Source organism: Heterodontus francisci, chromosome 17 (genome assembly GCF_036365525.1).
Source record: "Heterodontus francisci isolate sHetFra1 chromosome 17, sHetFra1.hap1, whole genome shotgun sequence".
Classification (NCBI taxonomy): domain Eukaryota; kingdom Metazoa; phylum Chordata; class Chondrichthyes; order Heterodontiformes; family Heterodontidae; genus Heterodontus; species Heterodontus francisci.
Genome location: NC_090387.1, coordinates 22,348,300 through 22,366,066, shown reverse-complemented (window position 1 = coordinate 22,366,066; position 17,767 = coordinate 22,348,300). Strand labels below are relative to the sequence as shown.

Sequence of the window (17,767 nt, the reverse complement as noted above, 5' to 3'; positions counted from 1 at the left end):
TCCCTGACAGTTATTTCCTATTTACCCTATCAGAATCCTTCACAATTTTAAAAACCTCTATTAAATATTCTCTCAACCTTCTCAGCTTCTAGTTCTAGTATTTCAAGTTTCTCAAGTTTCTCTTCAAAATTACAGCTTCCCAATCATGGCATCGTTCTGGTGAAACTGCAGTGTGCTTTCTTTGGCTTTAATGCACTTTCTTTAAAGTGAAGCTGATAACTGCACACAGTATTTTAACTGCAGCCTAATCAGCACCTTATATAAATTCATTAATACTTCTTTACTCCTATACATTATGCCCCTACATATTAAACCCAAGACTCTATTAGCTATTTTTACACTTTTATCTGCAGGGAATTATGGGCTGAATTTTATTAGTGCGCCGCTGAAGACAGTGGCCTTCTGACACAGAAGTGCCGCCGCACAGCCCCCATAATATTATGAGGGGGGGCTGATTTAAATGGAGGGGGCGGAGCAGCCAACCTGATGATGCCATTTTAAAAGGGCTTCAAGCCCTTAGCGATAATTTAAATTTTTACAGGTATATTAGATTTAATTTGTTTTAAATAATTAGAAGATGGAGGCCCTTTCCTAACCAGCCAATGGTCTTTTCATTGCCCTATATTCACAAAACGTATTTTATACCCGACCCATTCCCCCCCAACCTTCTCACATTTGCCCTTCAACCCCTTCCCACCATCCCCACAGCCAATTAAAAAGTGTTTTCCCCGCTCCCCCACCCCGCCACCCTAATTCTCCCTCCTCCCCACCACTGTATCGCCTGGTTGGATGTAAAATCGGCGTGGGACGGCCGCTGTCAGCAGGTACGTTAATTTGCATTTCATTAGTGCTCATTTAAACATTTAGATGAAGGCCCTGCCGCCAAGCAGCAGGGAAGTCACATTGTGGCCTCGCTGCCACCGCTAATATCCGGCAGGGCCTTCTAGACTTGGGAGGACGAGGTGGGCCCCTCCTGGCAGAATTTTACGGGCCCCCTGCCACGACCCCCAATGTCGAGCGGCTCATAAAATTCAGCCTTATGTATTTGAACACTTTGGTCTCCATGTTCATCCACGCCCTTCAATGTTTTTCCATTAAGTATATCCTCCCACTGGGACATTTTACTATATTAAAGGTGCTATATAAATACAAGTTGTTGTCGTTTCTCCGAGAGGGTTTACCACACACACAACCTGCATGAGCAACATCCATTTATCCTAACTATCAGTCATTCAACTTTCCATCCATATTGATACATTACTTATACCAAATTCTTTAATTTTTCTCACAAACCTCTTGTGAGACACCTTATGAATAACTATCAGCATATGGTTGTCATTTCCTACTTAATTGGTATGGTCTGAATAGAACAATGTTTTTCTTCTTCAAACATCCCCTAGCCATAAACGTCTTTTTGAATGATTTTTGGCTTTTCAGCTTGTCTTTTTATTACAGAAATTCGGCTGTGTTGTCAAAATTGTTCATATTGTTATGACATCCACGGTAGATATTCTGGGCTGCTGCAATTTTCTGACTGCTCCCACTCCATAAATCAAACAAATTTCTCCCTATTAACACAGAAGAAATTCTGATTTGCTAGTCCCAGATTCATGAAGACAGTGTCAATTGAGGAAGATTCTAAATCTAGAGTAACGGAGCTTAATACATGTTCCATGACTGATTTACGAAAAATCTCATTCTGAAATACAATTGTGGTTAAAAACATAGAATTTAAAAATAGCCATTTCCAAGCCTTCAAAGGTAATGATTGAAATGCAAGTTTTTCTTGTTAGTCAAGATAAACAAGCAAACAAAAAGCTAAGGCCATGATTTGTCTCCCAAAATACCATTTATATGCTTGCAGGCCATTTAATTTATGTTAATCTCAATTACTAATTTCCATTTAATTTTATTTAAAAGGATTATCTGATATTGCTGTAAATGTTTTATGCAACCATCAGGCAATAATCACTAACATACAGAGTGATTAACTAGTGACATGTCATTATATTAAGTCAACACTCCAGGCTGCAGTACAATGCATAATGAAATATGCAAGTGAAATATTTTGAGGCTCTGACCTGAATTAATTTTGAGCAATATTATTGAAGAAGTCAAATCGATGAATATATTTAGTGAGGAAACAAAGTAAAGAGTGCTGACAGAAAGAAAAATATGATTTTCTGTCTTTTTAGATTTCTTTGGCCTCCTTATCTCGAGAGACAATGGGTAAGCGCCTGGAGGTGGTCAGTGGTGTGTGCAGCAGCGCCTGGAGTGGCTATAAAGGCCAATTCTAGAGTGACAAGCTCTTTTTAGATAATGGACTAGATTTTAACAAGCCCTTGACATCGTGATCCGTGGCGGCGGGGGGCCTGATGATGGTCCCAGATAAGGCCCGCCACAGACCTCGATGCCGGCAGGGCCTGGTCCGATCCTCCACGCGGCGGCGAGGCTCTGTGGTAACCCCCCCGCTGCTGAGCGATGGGTAACTGCTTAACATATGTTAATCAAGTGAATGAATAAATTACAATACACTCACCTGCAATCTTGAGGGCCTGCCACGATCTTTGGTGCAGTGGCCACCACTCCCGCGCCTTCAATTCCCCGTGCGGGGAAAGGTGGCGTGACACTGGTGGGGGGGGGGAGCTAAGATTTTCAGTTTTGGGTGGGGGGGGGAACATGGGATCAAATACATGTAATGGGTGTAGGGGATGGTGGGAAGGGTTGAAGTTCAAACTTTGTGCAGTCTGGGGTGAGTGGGTTTTGGGGGGGGGGGGGGGGGGGGGAAAGAGGTCACATTTAAAAGGTAAGTGGGTTTTTTTGGGAGGGGAAGGGCAATTAGTTATTGTAATTGTTATTGTGGGGTGGGAAATGGGCATAAGAAATTAATTCATTCAATTTTGGGGGGATATTTCTTTAAAAGTTTCAATATGCCGGCAAGGTTGGCTGCCCTTTAAAAATGGCACCAGCGCCTGCGCACAAGCAGCTGACGCCATTGCTGGGGACTGACAGCCCGCCCCCTCCACGAGATTGTGGGGGGGGGTGGGGGTGCGGGCTGCCCGGCTACTTAAACAGGCCGCTGTGCATTTTTTGAGCTCTCCACCAAGATACGCAGCAGGCTCTTAAAATCCTGCCCCATGCTGCAGCATATTTTGAGGATGAAAAGGAGCAAGTGGGAAATGTATCCCCATTTTACAGCACACCTATTTCTCACACAAGATGTGCTTTCCCATCTCTTCCTTTTAGAGCATTCAGCACTTGTTTTGCTTGAAGAACAAGAGGCCTTCACAGATTTACAATGTTTCCTCTTTTTTATGTACAAGATGATTATATTAGTGGGTTACATGAAATACCAATCAAGTGTTCTGGGAGATCAAAAATATGATAGTAAAGATAATGCAACTCCTAGACCTCATAGATCTGAATTTAACTCAGCTTAGTTCCAATACACTAATACTTAACACCTGATATATCAACATTCTTTAAGTCACACTAAAACAGCACTCTTGTCCATGACAATTACTTAGCTTAGATCTTAAATTCATTTATTGGAATCACATCAATGTTTTCCAACATAAAACTGACTTCAGGACTGACACTTAGGTTTAAACTGTTAAAATAGCGGAAAAAATAAGGTACAGTCCCTGTAGCTGGTCAAGACTGGAATAAGCCATGAAAGCCTTGGCCTGGAACTAAATCATTCAGTTGAATAGTTAATTCCCATGTCCATTAAATGGTTGTAAACATAGACAGTTCAAATATAGAAGTGAATAGCTTCAGATATACTGAAACACGAGTCAAGTCAGTTCATGGTGCCATACCTGCCAACAAAACAAAACATCTGGTCACCAAAGGTGGTTATCATGGTGGCCTTTGGGGGATTCCTCGATTCGGCAGAAAATCATAGTAAATTTTCTACGGTACACTCCCTGTGAGGTCGCTCCCCACTGGGAGCACTGGATCATGGAATTACCCCTATTGTATCCAACAGATAGTGTTAAGTTAAGTTAAACTGGAATACTGCCTGAAACTAATTGTCTTATGTAATTTCAATTATACTATATCTCCCATTTTCATATTTCATTGGTACATTATATTCCAATCACTGGCACTATTTTTTTTTGAAAGTCTAAAAGTTTACTTGAAAAAAATATATCAAGGTTAGGAAACCTAACTCCACATGAGAATCGCAGGCTGAATTGAATAGCTTTGCCGAATTTTTAACCTATATAGTAGGAATAAATACTGCACCAATTACGATTACTTTTTCATAACCACGTTGCTCACAAGTTATGAGGTCAACCCTAACCATGTTATATATCATTTCCTCCCAATATATGCTCTAAATATGTGTTTATGCTATGGACTAAAAAAAACACGTCATAAAATAGACATTTCCCTGAGTATAAATAACTGTTTCATGTAAACTTAGAATAATCAAATGCATTTAACTGTACAATCTGTCAGATTGAGGGAAAAGATGAAAAAGCTTCAGCAAAAACAAGTAAAATAATTTCATTTTTACCAATCATTTACCCCATCCCCTCCTGAAATCATTGACTTCTTCCCGAGTTATGATTCCGTGGTTGTTGGTTACCTCCCCCTCTCCCCACAGTACCTGCCCAGGATGGCATTTCTTATATGTGACTGCAGTTAGAAAGGGCAGCAGGCTACTGAATGTTGGGGATCCTGGCTTCACATTATGTACACAAACACACTAACTGCAGGATGGCTGGCTGCCAATAAGGAATAGAGACCATGACTGATTTTAGTGTCCCCAATGTTGCCCCAGCTGAAATCAATGAACTGGGCATTCATCAGGATCAAACTCTCGTGATTTGTATTGCTCAGCTATACACTGCCTTATCTAGCTGCACTACCAAGGGAGCTTGAATTTAGCAGTAAATGTCAATGTTTCAACTGAGTTTATGTGATGTTAAACATTAAAAAAAATACATTTTATTGTATACACTTACTGGGTCAGTCAACATTGTTCTCAGATGGGATGAAAGAGCCAGCACTGCCAGACTGTTAAATACAATGCCGTTTATCAGCGAGTACCAGTAGTCTTTGGAAGGCAACAGCATTACAAAAGTCACAACAAAGTCTGCATATAAAATCAGTAGCCAAGTTATGACAGCGCAGACCATTCCACAACCATCGCGGATAAACCAGATCCGATCCACCATTTCCACATTGGGAGATGAGCACTCAAATTCATCTTCGGAGCTCAGCAGAGGATGATGGTCAACGTCCCGGAATCGGTGCCCTGACGACTGCATGATCTGTCAGTCTCATCTATCGTCACAGAGTCATGTATGTGCACAAAAAAATACAAGAGCAGAGTAAATGTCAGCATTTATTACTTGATACAGTTCTCAACAGCTACATTATTTGGTATTTTGTATTTAAAAAGGTATGGGTGAGCTTAAGCTACAGTTTTTTTCGTTTATCTCCAGTCGTAAAATCATAATTTTCCAAGGAAGAAACATAGAACATGCTTGTCCTAATATGTGTTTTTAATAATTTAACAGATATTTCTCACTCACACATCAACCTTATTATGTAATTAACTCCCTGTGCCATGTACATATTATTTTAGTCACTGAACAAGACAACATGAAAGTATATCTAATAGATATGTATTGCTGAAAATAGAGACCTTTTGTCGAAGCTTTTTGTCTTGCGCTCATCAGGACAATTCGCAAGAATACCAATGTAAGGGAAACAACAGGTCTTTGAAGAGTATTTTAGAAGATATTATGTAGAGAGGGGCATGTTTTTTTTTTACATACATATGGTGGCCCATCATAAAAGCTATATCCTATTGATGATAATCTACTTTCACTAGGAGTTCAAGAAAAATGTAAACTAAAATTCAATTTCCATCTATTATAAGCAAATTATTTAACTGATTTGTTCATGCACATTAAGAGGATTCCACCTCTGCCTATCATTGGTATATCAATTTGATACGTATCTGTTTAAAAAATTGATTTTTTCTCCAAATTTCTGCATTCAGTATTAGCATAAAGCACACCTATGGCAAGCACTACATAGATTAGATGAGCCATGGTGCTACCACAACTCTGTCCTTACAATACACTCTACATCCATGTTTTGTTTTTAAACATACCCCACACCAAGCATACTTGCATCTGACTTGAACGAAGGTTTTGATTTACTGCTAAAATATGAGTTTTGTATTACGGGCTTAAAATAGCGATAAGTCTGCCCAAGTTAATTTCATTAAGCAGCTTTATACTTGGCAAAGAATGGTATACAAATACAGCACACAGGTTCTTATAATTTTCAGAACTATTTAGCGAATAAAACACATTAAGAACAATTCTTACCTAAATGGCTCAGGTTTTTCCATGAAGTTGTTCCTGAATCAAAACTGCTATTCTGAATTATTTTCAAAGACCTGCAGAGAATATAAATGGCAACTCTCACTCACTGTCGATTATTAAACATTTATTCTTCGCAGCTGACTAAAATAGCTGTTCCAAGATTTTATATAATGTATCACATCTAAAGCATGAACACCTCCTTCATTTATAGCCTGCATGTAGCTCATGTAGTTTGCCATTCTTAATGCCATAACCAAGCCTCGGATCATGGGTCAATGGCTGAAAACCCTTCTAACATGTTTACATCGTCGTTGCATATATTCAGACATGTGTCTAAAAAAATTGTCCCTCACAGACAGATAATGTCGTGTAAGAGTAAAAGAAAAGAAACACAGTATAAACAGAAAGTTGTGGCTTTTCTACAGAGATTGATATTATACAGACAAGATAGGAACACGGGAAGGAAATTATGAGTAGCACATGGCATTGTGGAGCAATTGGTTAATGGGAGAGGGGAAAATATTAAGAAAAGACAAGTGGTGATTATAGGGATTATATTAGGATAGACTGCTTTTTTTGCAGCCACAATCCACAGTCCTGAATGGTATTTTGCATTTCAGATTCCCAAGATAAGTGTAGTAAGGACAGATGAAAAAGATTCATCCTGAAATGTTAACTTTGTCTCTTTCCTCAGACACTGCCTGTTCTGCTGAGTGTTTTAATATCTTTCCTCAGGTTTGAGGCCCAAAACTAAACACTCCAGCTAGAGTCTGACAGCTAGGGAGACTTATCAAGAAAGCAAAGGCACATGGGATACAAGGTAACTTGATAAGGTGGATTCAAAATTGGCTTAGCTGTAGGAGACAGAGAGTGATGACAGACAGCTGTTTTAGTGACTGGAAGCCAGCGTCCAGTGGCGTACCACAGAGATCTGTGCTGGGTCCCCTATTGTTTGTCATTTATATAAATGACATAGATGATTATGTGGGGGGTAGGATCAGTAAGTTCACGGATGACACAAAGATTGGCCGAGTGGTTAACAGTGAGGTGGAGTGTCTTAGGTTACAGGAAGATGTAGACGGGATGGTCAAATGGGCAGAAAAGTGGCAGATGGAATTTAATCCTGAAAAGTGTGAGATGATACACTTTGGAAGGAGTAATGTGACATGGAAGTATTCAATGAATGGCCTGACACTGGGATGTTCCGAGGAACAAAGGGACCGTGGCATGTTTGTCCATAGATCTCTGAAGGCAGAAGGGCAGGTTAATAGGGTGGTGAAAAAGACATATGGGACACTTGCCTTTATCAATCGAGGCATAGATTACAAAAGCAGGGAGGTCATGTTGGAGTTGTATAGACTTTGGTAAGGCCACAGCTGGAGTACTGTGTGCAATTCTGGTCGCCACATTATAGGAAGGATGTGACTGCATTGGAGGGGGTGCAGAGGCGATTCACCAGGATGTTGCCTGGGATGGAACATTTAAGCTATGAAGAGAGGTTGGAAAGGCTTGGGTTGTTTTCGCTGGAGCAGAGAAGACTGAGGGGTGACCTGATCGAGGTGTACAAGATTATGAAGGGCATGGACAGGATGGATAGGGGGCAGCTGTTCCCCTTAGTTGAAGGGTCAGTTAAGAGGGGTCACAAGTTTAAGGTGAGTGGCAGGAGGTTTAAGGGGGATTTGAGGAAGAACTTTTTTACCCAGAGGGTGGTGACGGTCTGGAATGCCCTGCCTGGGAGGGTGGTAGAGGCAGGTTGCCTCACATCCTTTAAAAAGTACCTGGATGAGCACTTGGCCCATAGCCTTGAATGTTATGATGTGCCAAGTGCTGGCAAATGGGATTAGGTAAACAGGTCAAGTGTCTTGAATGCATTGGTGCAGACTCGATGGGCCAAAGGGCCTCTTCTGCACTCTACTATTCTGTGAATCTGTGAAGACTCTGTAAAACTTGACAGCAGATTGTCAGCAAAGCAGCTCCATCTGCTTCTTCTTCTGGTCAGCAATCAGCATGGCTTAATCATAAAATTAAAATTTAAGCAGCAGTACCCAAAACAGGTTTCAAAACTAATTTTAAATCTCATTTCCCTTCGGCTAACAGGGATTTGCCATCACTGGTCAGAGTTCACTCCGCTACATAAAACTAGAGCTTCAATACTACTGCTAATAGCAGTGTAAACTGATGCAGGTTGATTTTTCTAAAGGGCTAGAAATCAAATCTATATGACAGGCAGAGGAAACATTCTAGATCTGTATTGTTAGGTTGCCATCTGATTTAACCAATAGGATTATATAGAATATGACCATATTGACACCATCAATAATTATACAATAATGGTGATACCATACAGTTCAATAGAAACATTAAAGGTGAGAAACTGAACTCATTAGCACTCGTTTCTGGGCACTACGAGTGTAGGTGGAGCTCCAAAATAACAATCATGGAATACACATCCTTGTGGGCAAATCATGAAGCATGCCATACTGGTGCAGTCTTTAGCGCTTGGGCAGTCAATGTCCACTGTATGTTTGCGGAGCACGCAGATCATGATGCCAATCAGCATGCAACACTGATATGACGCCAGCTATGCCATTTTGGAGTTCACCGCTCCAGCTAACACCTTCTCTTAATCCTGCCCTGGCTGTAGCCCACTGTTGCCTGGTGTCTCATCTCATGCAGGACCTGTTTCTAATCTAGCCTTTTAAACACACACAGTGTCAGTATCTGAGCTGGCAGCTGCGAGTGCGAAATTAAGTGACAGTGCTGTGTCTTCATCATCACTCTCTTCTCGGTCTTCCTCCGCTGCATGGTCAAATTGTACCTTTTGGGCATCTGAAAATAAAATGGCACATGGTTAAAAGCTGTAATGCAGGGAGCTGGGGCGGGGTGGTGGTGGTAAGAGGTGCATGCTTACACCATTTGCAACTATTAATTAGAAGATATTGTGGGATGAGGGGCAAGTGGAATGAGAAATAGAGGATTAGTTATGAGGATACTATCACCTTCAATGGTTTCAGCTTGCCACTGGCCACAGCCTCAGCAATGGGTGCCACAATAATGGCCAGCACCATTTCCTCGATGGGGGTTAGGACATGCAGATGACCATGTCCCTCTCTGGTTAACTCCTGTTGCCTCCAGTTGTGCACCACCTTGTCCTGCAAGAGAGCGGGAAGTGTGTCAGTGAGTGTTGTGAAATCTGTTTGGCTGATACAGTTGGCTTGGTTAAATACCTGGAGATGTGGGTGTGAGGATTGCAGCAGTGCTGAGTGTGTGAGGGTGAGGTGAAGCGTATGAATGATAGTTATTAGGCTTGATTGATATTGTTGGCAGGGGAGTGATGGAGGTGTGCTGATTTGAGCAGTGGTTGAGGCTACTGGTGTAGTTGGTGGGATATGGCATTTCAAGACACATTTATTGGCCTTGACTACTCGTGTGAGGTCATTGAACTTCTTGCACCACTACATCCATGTCCTCGGGGCTGGACTCCTGGCATTCACCTCCACAGCTATATGCTCCCACTGCCAGTGTCTGTCTCCTCCTTTCCACCTCCTCCACCAAGACTTTGTGCAGCATCCACAAGCCTTGGAGCCCGCTCTTTCCCCTGTTGTGCTACTCATTACTCTTTCCCATGACAGATCCTCTTCAACCGTGATTGCCAGCACCTACCCCACCTTTAAGAAGTGCAGGCTAGCTTTAAGCAGTGCCAGCCATTCACAATATTGGCCTCATGTTGACGCTTCCAGTCAATGTAAAGTGCGGGTTGCGTTGGCTGGATGCCGAGATCATTCAAATGAGCATGCAGCACAAAGTTCACACGCTGCATGCATTACAATCAATGGGCACAGGCTAATCATGCATCGTAATCCCCACATTTTCAGTGACTATCCAAATTAACCCCCATTATATTCTTTCGTAAAATTGTTCTAATATTAGTTATTTGCTGACACACAAGTAAGCTGCCAATGTGATTTCAGGTGGTCCAATTCCTACCACAAGAACCCCTTTGGCTTTAAACTCTTGATTTGCGACAGTGAAGGAATGGCGATATAGTTCCAAGTCAGGATGGTGTGTGAAGTGGTGGGGAACTTGCAGATAGTGGTGTTTCCATGCATCTGTAGCTTTTGTCCTTCTAGGTGGTAGAAATCGCGGGTTTGGAAGGTGCTGTCAAAGGAGCGTTGGTGAGTTGCTGCAGTGCATCTGGTAGATGGTACAGACAGCTGCCATTGTGCATCAAAGGAGTGAATGTTGAAGGTGGTGGATGGGGTGCCAATCAAGCAGGCTGATTTGTCCTGGATGGTGTCACGTTTCTTGAGTGTTGTTGGAGCTGCACTCATCCAGGCAAGTGGAGAGTATTCCATCACACTCCTGACTTGCGCCTCGTAGATGGTGGACAGGCTTTGGGGAGTCATGAGGTGAGTTACTCGCCGCAGAATTCCTAGCCTCTGACCTGCTTCTGTAGCCACAGTATTTATGTGGCTGGTCCAGTTCAGTTTCTGGTCAATGGTGACCACCAGGATGTTGATAGTGGGGATTCAGCAATGGTAATGCCATTGAATATCAAGGGCAGATGGTTAGATTCTCTCTTGTTTGAGATGGTCAGTGCCTGGCATTTGTGTGGGTGAATGTTAGTTGCCACTTATCGGCCCAAGGCTGGATGTTGTCCAAGTCTTGCTTCATCTGGACACGTGCTGCTTCAGTATTTGAGGAGTCACGAATGGTGCTGAACATTGTGCAATCATCAGCAAACATCCCCACTTCTGACCTTATGATTGAAGGTAGGTCATTGATGAAACAGCTGAAGATGGTTGGGCCTAGGACACTACCCTGAGGAACTCCTGCAGTGATGTCCTAGGACTGAGATGATTGACCTCCAATAACCACAACCATCTTCCTTTGCGCTAGGTAGACTCCAACCAGCGGGGAGTTTTCCCCGATTCCCATGCTGATAGTTTGGCTAGGGCTCCTTGATGCCATACTCAGTCAAATTCTAAACTATTTAAAATATACACCAATAAATTTGAAAAGTCAGACAGAAAGAACTGGATACACATTGATTTTTCTCCCAACCATCAGAAAGTTGCAACAGATTTGGACATCAACTTCAGATGGAATCTGAATACTGTTGTGGAATGTTCTAGCACTAATTGGAGTAAATCAATAAGATTAGTCACGTATACACAGTAGAAAGTAATATTGATTTCTTTTCCTTTGTGCTTGGAGAACAGAGATGCCATATCACATTCAGTCTGCCATTTTAAAACAACCTGTGATCTCCTTTAACCTGGTCGGATTGAGACTATGACAGGACAAAGATGAAAGCTTGCAACCCTAATAGCTTTCTTACTTAGACTGTATATGATTAAATCTCTATTAAGGCTGGAAAACTGGAAAAAGGGAAACAATTTTAATCCAAAACAACATTTGGTTTAGGTAGGCTACATGGAACTAATTGTCTCATATAGATAGAATTACTATCCATTCTAAAAACTTTTAACATTGCCAAACTAATTTGATGGCTCTCTGGCCAGTAACGTGGAGACTGCAGCTGTGTACTTAGATGCAGTGCTCCATTTGCTGTTCAAACACTGGTTAAATTTTTAATGTTAGCAAACAGCTGATGGAACAGTTGGCCCTTGGCCAATTGTCAAGGTTAAAAATAAAAGTTTAAATGTTGGCTGCCCCGCATCATTTTAAAGTTTACTGTTCTAGTGAAACTGATGTAAATTTAGAGATATAAAATTGCCCTGGCTCAAATGCCTCTAAGGATTAGATTTGATAACTGAATGCCTTGCATCAGTGGGTTTCAAGAGTCAAGCGAGTAGTGTGGATGAAAGACATGGATAAATCAAACCAGCTAAGTTCCCATCCCAGAACCAGTTGGGTTCCAGCAGATTTTATCATCATTTTCTCTGGCGCTAGCCCACAACTCACCAGACCCATTGAACTCAAATGTGGCACAGTGGTTTTTGAACTCACGACTGCTTTTGATAGTCCAATACCATAATCACTACACTACAGTACCCTTATACCTTGAGAAAATCTACCAACTCTGGCCAAACACTCTTCAGAATGGCACTCCGTGTGTAGCATAATTACTGTACAAAGCAAAGCACGTCATGTTTCACTTTCAGCACTGCAGCCTACAGAATCCTACAAGTTTATTTTAAATAAACAGCTCGTCATTTGTCAACTTACTTGTGCCAGACAGACTGACTATCAAAACAAGTGCAACAAATTGCAAAACAATTAAGGACAACCTTTTTGCTGATAATATTTCCAGATATTCTTCTCACACAAAACTGTGATACAACAAATGTAATCTTCACATAACTGAATGATAAAGCTAATTTTCCACTCACGGGGTCTCACAGGTCATTCTTAGAAATAAATAAAATATTAAAGCACAAAGAGTAATTACAATGAAATTTATGGTTTGCTTGTATGTTTATGACAATGATATTTCCAACTTAAAATTCTTCACATCAAATTATACACATCCTACATTTTCTCAATTACATTCCTGTAAACTACTCACTTTTAAATCATTTTGCACTGTAGGCATCTAATGCTCACGTCCACTTTTGCTTGCGGCATCTAAACTGCTCTTCACAGCTGTTAGTCCTATCCAATCAACCTCGCCCTGAGCCTCAAGAGATTGTTGGGAGAAAAAACTCAAGTCATTTATGCACCAATTTTTCTACACTAGACTCCTTGATCTCAGCATTTTAAAGGAACATAGGGAGTTGAAATAGGGTTGTAGATCTAAGAAAGATGGGGTTCTTACTTAGACTTGTCAATGATTCACACATTAGATATAACCTAATTTAAAATTACACACATCTCCAATTTACCCGAAGCACCCACCATTCTCTACATTAAATATTACCAGGTGTCTACAGCGGCGGATGTAATGAATTGGTGTGCAACACTCTTAGTTTATGACAGCTGTGAGCAGTATAAATAATCTTCCCTTTTGTAGCTATCTGCTTATATTTTCTATCGTACATTTCACTGTTGAGTGCAAAAGCCAACAGTCTACAAATATAATTTTTATTACAGTACCACACTCCACTTCCAATCTCCCTACTGCAATAATTTTTTGTTTCTTTTGGGCCTCCTTATCTCGAGAGACAATGGATACACGCCTGGAGGTGGTCAGTGCTTTGTGAAGCAGCGCCTGGAGTGGCTATAAAGGCCAATTCTAGAGTGACAGGCTCTTCCACAGTTGCTGCAGAGAAATTTGTTTGTCGGGGCTGTTGCACAGTTGGCTCTCCCCTTGCACCTCTGTCTTTTTTCCTGCCAACTACTAAGTCTCTTCGACTCGCCACATTTTAGCCCTGTCTTTATGGCTGCCCGCCAGCTCTGGCGAACGCTGGCAACTGACTCCCACGACTTGTGATCAATGTCACAGGATTTCATGTCGCGTTTGCAGACGTCTTTAAAGCAGAGACGTGGACGGCCGGTGGGTCTGATACCAGTGGCGAGCTCACTGTACAATATGTCTTTGGGGATCCTGCCATCTTCCATGCGGCTCACATGGCCAAGCCATCTCAAGCGCCGCTGACTCAGTAGTGTGTACAAGCTGGGGATGTTGGCCGCCTCGAGGACTTCTGTGTTGGAGATGCGGTCTTGCCACCTGATGCCAAGTATTCTCCGGAGGCAGCGAAGATGGAATGAATTGAGACGTCGCTCTTGGCTGGCATACGTTGTCCAGGCCTCGCTGCCATAGAGCAAGGTACTGAGGACACAGACCTGATACACTCGGACTTTTGTGTTCCGTGTCAGTGCGCCATTTTCCCACACTCTCTTGGCCAGTCTGGACATAGCAGTGGAAGCCTTACCCATGCGCTTGTTGATTTCTGCATCTCGAGACAGGTTACTGGTGATAGTTGAGCCTAGGTAGGTGAACTCTTGAACCACTTCCACAGCGTGGTCGCCAATATTGATGGATGGAGCATTACTGACGTCCTGCCCCATGATGTTCGTTCTCTTGAGGCTGATGGTTAGGCCAAATTCATTGCAGGCAGCCGCAAACATGTCGATGAGACTCTGCAGGCACGCTTCAGTGTGAGATGTTAAAGCAGCATAGTCAGCAAAGAGGAGTTCCCTAATGAGGACTTTCTGTACTTTGGACTTCGCTCTTAGACGGGCAAGGTTGAACAACCTGCCCCCTGATCTTGTGTGGAGGAAAATTCCTTCTTCAGAGGACTTGAACGCATGTGAAAGCAGCAGGGAGAAGAAAATCTCAAAAAGTGTGGGTGCGAGAACACAGCCCTGTTTCACGCCACTCAGGATAGGAAAGGGCTCTGATGAGGAGCCACCATGTTGAATTGCGCCTTTCATATTGTCATGGAATGAGGTGATGATACTTAGTAGCTTTGGTGGGCATCCAATCTTTTCTAGTAGTCTGAAGAGACCACGTCTGCTGACAAGGTCAAAGGCTTTGGTGAGATCAATGAAAGCAATGTAGAGGGAGAACAGCATGTCAACGGTCGATCTCTGCACGAAAGCCACACTGTGCCTCAGGGTAATATATTATGGTAAATAGTAACCTTTTATTCCTCATTCTCAGGATGTGGATGTCATTAGTAAGATCAGCATTGTTTGCCTATTTCTGGTTGCTCTGACAACTGAGTGGTTAACAGGACTGGAGTCATAGATCGGCCATACTTGTTAGGACAACAGGTTACCTTCCCTAAAGTACACTAGCAAACCTGTTGGAGTTTAATAATAATTCAACACCTTCATGATGTCTTTTACTGTTACCAATTTTATTTCCAAATTTCTTTTAACCTAAATTAAAATTCTTAAATTGACATTGTGGGGTTTCAATAATGTTCTCTGGATCATTAATCCAGTTCTCTGGATTACTAGTCCAGTAACAAAAACCACACTACCAGTTTTGGGGAGTAACTGCGGGGTGGGGGTGGAGGTGAAGAGAAGAAAAGGAAACAAACCAAACAATGAGGCAGAAATGGGCACTAAGTATCTATTCATGGGACAAATTTCAGCAGCCGATCCTCCCTGCAAGTGTACTGGCTGCCAAATTGGAAGCCAGTGGCTTCTGTGTGTCCGGGGCGGCTGCTTGAAAAAAACCTCCCGAATATGCCAGTATTACAACAGTGCCTACACTTCAAAAGTACTTCATTGGCTGTCATGTCCTTTCGGACGTTCTGAGATTATGAACTGCTCTATGTAAGTAAGAGTTTTTTTTGCTAATACCTGTCTGAAGATCCCACTCTCAAATTCAGCAGAAGCTGAGCAGAGCACCCAGGTCTACTGCAGTCAAATCGAACTTTTAAAGTCACTGACAAAATTGGAAAGTACCTTTCCTTAAAAATACACCTTAATGTGTAGCTTGAGAAAGCAAAAATACTCCTTCCCAACTCCACTGCAGATCTCGGACACACAGACTTGCCACCCCTTCCCCGCTTGTCTTTCCCACCCCCCCAAACCCCACCTCACAAACCTTTTTCCCTAAAGCAACTGATCTTGCTCAGACCCCGGCTGATGAGCTGCATCAGGAAACCCAAGTGGCATCTGCTGCTTATGGATTTTATGAAAATGTGGCCCAATGCCCATTTCGGAGTGAGACCCAGGCAGAAATCTTCAGAGACACCTGCCCATGGCTTGATAGTCAAGAAGTACCTAGATAAGGTTTTAAAGAATTTACAAATTTTATGATATAGAGGCACTGGAGAGGGTGCAGAGAAGATTTACAAGGATGATACCAAAATTGCAAGGATATGTATATCAGGAAAAGATGAACAGGCTGGGTCTCTTTTCCCTTGAGAAAAGGCTATGGGGTGACCTAATAGAGGTCTTGAAAATTATGAAATGTTTTGATAGAGTGGATACAGAGAAAACATTTTCACTTGTGGGAAACAGCATAACTAGAAGTCACCAATATAAGATAGTCACCAAGAAATTCAACAGCGAATTCAGAAGAAACCTCTTTACCCATAGAATGATGAGAATGTGGAACTCGCCATCAGAGTGGTTGAAGCAAATAGTATAGAAGCATTTAAGGGGAAGCTAGACAAACATATGAGGGAGAAGGGAATAGAGCATTACAATGATAGATTTAGATGAGGAAAGATGGGAGGAGGCTCGAGTGAAGCATAAAATGCTAGTATGGACTAGTTGGGCCGAAAGTCCTGTTTCTGTGCCGTATATCTTATGTATGCAATACTATATATGTAATACCTTTTAACAATTTATAAATTGTCAATAAAGGAGCCAAAGAATTTTAAAACATTCAACCTATCTTACAGACTGAAAAACCAATTATAAAAGAATCAATAGGCGGACATTTCTTGGCATTTCTCATAGTAACTCAAATATTATGCTGTTTTATAAAGGCAGGACAATGTTATGCACAATGTTGTTATTATTCTGCGCAATGTTATTATTCTGCTAATAAAATGGTACTGTGCCTCTTTGACTGTTGTTTAGTAATTTCAACTTTGCAGTTTAAACACTTGGCATGGAATGTTACAGTTTGATAACATTTGTAAATTTTAGCAGCTAGATAGATAAAACCAGCATGAAATTACTTGTATCTTTCTCTTTTGTAATATTTGTTCTGAACAGATGAAAACAAGATCACACTTTGAATTGTACTGTCTGGAGTGTCATGGATGCACATTACATGCAGTATTTAAACATTACACCTTCAGATGTCAATAGTACTGTAAAGTAGATGTTACCTTATTTTATAAAGACAGAAGTATTATACCTTCAATGCATAATGCATCATTCTGCTACTAAAGTGAAGTTGCATCTGTTTAAGGACACAAAAATAGAGTTGTTAAGTAAATAAGAGGTCAATTTAATTATTTAGTTAGGCAACTCTTCAGACTGGAAGATGCTTATCAATTTCAGGCTCCAAGTTAGGAGTGCAAGTCAGATAGAAAGTGCTAAGCAATCCCACAATCAACAGATCAGATCAAAGCTCCGCAGTTCTGCCACATCCCGTTGTGAATGGTGGTAGACAACTATACAGAGGAGGAGGCTTCACAAACATCCCCATCCTTAATGACAGGGAAGCCCAGCACGTTAGTGCAAAAGACAAGGCTGAAGCAGTTGCAACCATCTTCAGCCAAAAGTGCCGAATGGATGATCCATTTCGGCCTCCTCCTGAGATCCCCAGTATCTTGGATGCCAGTCTTCAGCAAATTCAATTCACTCCACATGATATCAAGAAATGGCTGAAGGTACTGGATACAGCAAAGGTTATGGGCCCTGACAACAGCCTGGCAACAGTACCGAAGACTTGTGCTCCAGAACTAGCCATGCCCCTAGCCAAGCTGTTTCAGTACAGCTAAAACACTGGCATCTACCTGGCTATGTGAAAAATTGCCCTATGTCCAGTCCACAAAAAGCAGGACATGTCCAGTCAACAAAAAGCAGGACAA

The 17,767-nt window shown here is 41.8% G+C and overlaps 1 protein-coding gene across 2 annotated transcripts in view; it reads right to left on the bottom strand.

Moving 5' to 3' along the window:
• The window catches only part of zdhhc7 (zinc finger DHHC-type palmitoyltransferase 7), an 83,585-nt gene that overhangs the window by 42,462 nt on the left and 23,356 nt on the right, over nucleotides 1–17,767 (bottom strand). The window contains exons 2-4 of one of the 2 annotated variants that reach the window (XM_068049137.1): nucleotides 12,886–12,996; nucleotides 6,357–6,427; nucleotides 4,977–5,298 (exon numbers count right to left, since the gene is read on the bottom strand). In XM_068049137.1, the coding sequence (XP_067905238.1) occupies nucleotides 4,977–5,282 (306 nt within the window). In that variant the 5' untranslated portion in view covers nucleotides 5,283–5,298; nucleotides 6,357–6,427; nucleotides 12,886–12,996. The remainder of the gene's footprint in view (nucleotides 1–4,976; nucleotides 5,299–6,356; nucleotides 6,428–12,885; nucleotides 12,997–17,767) is intronic. The other variant, XM_068049136.1, reaches the window with a different exon arrangement.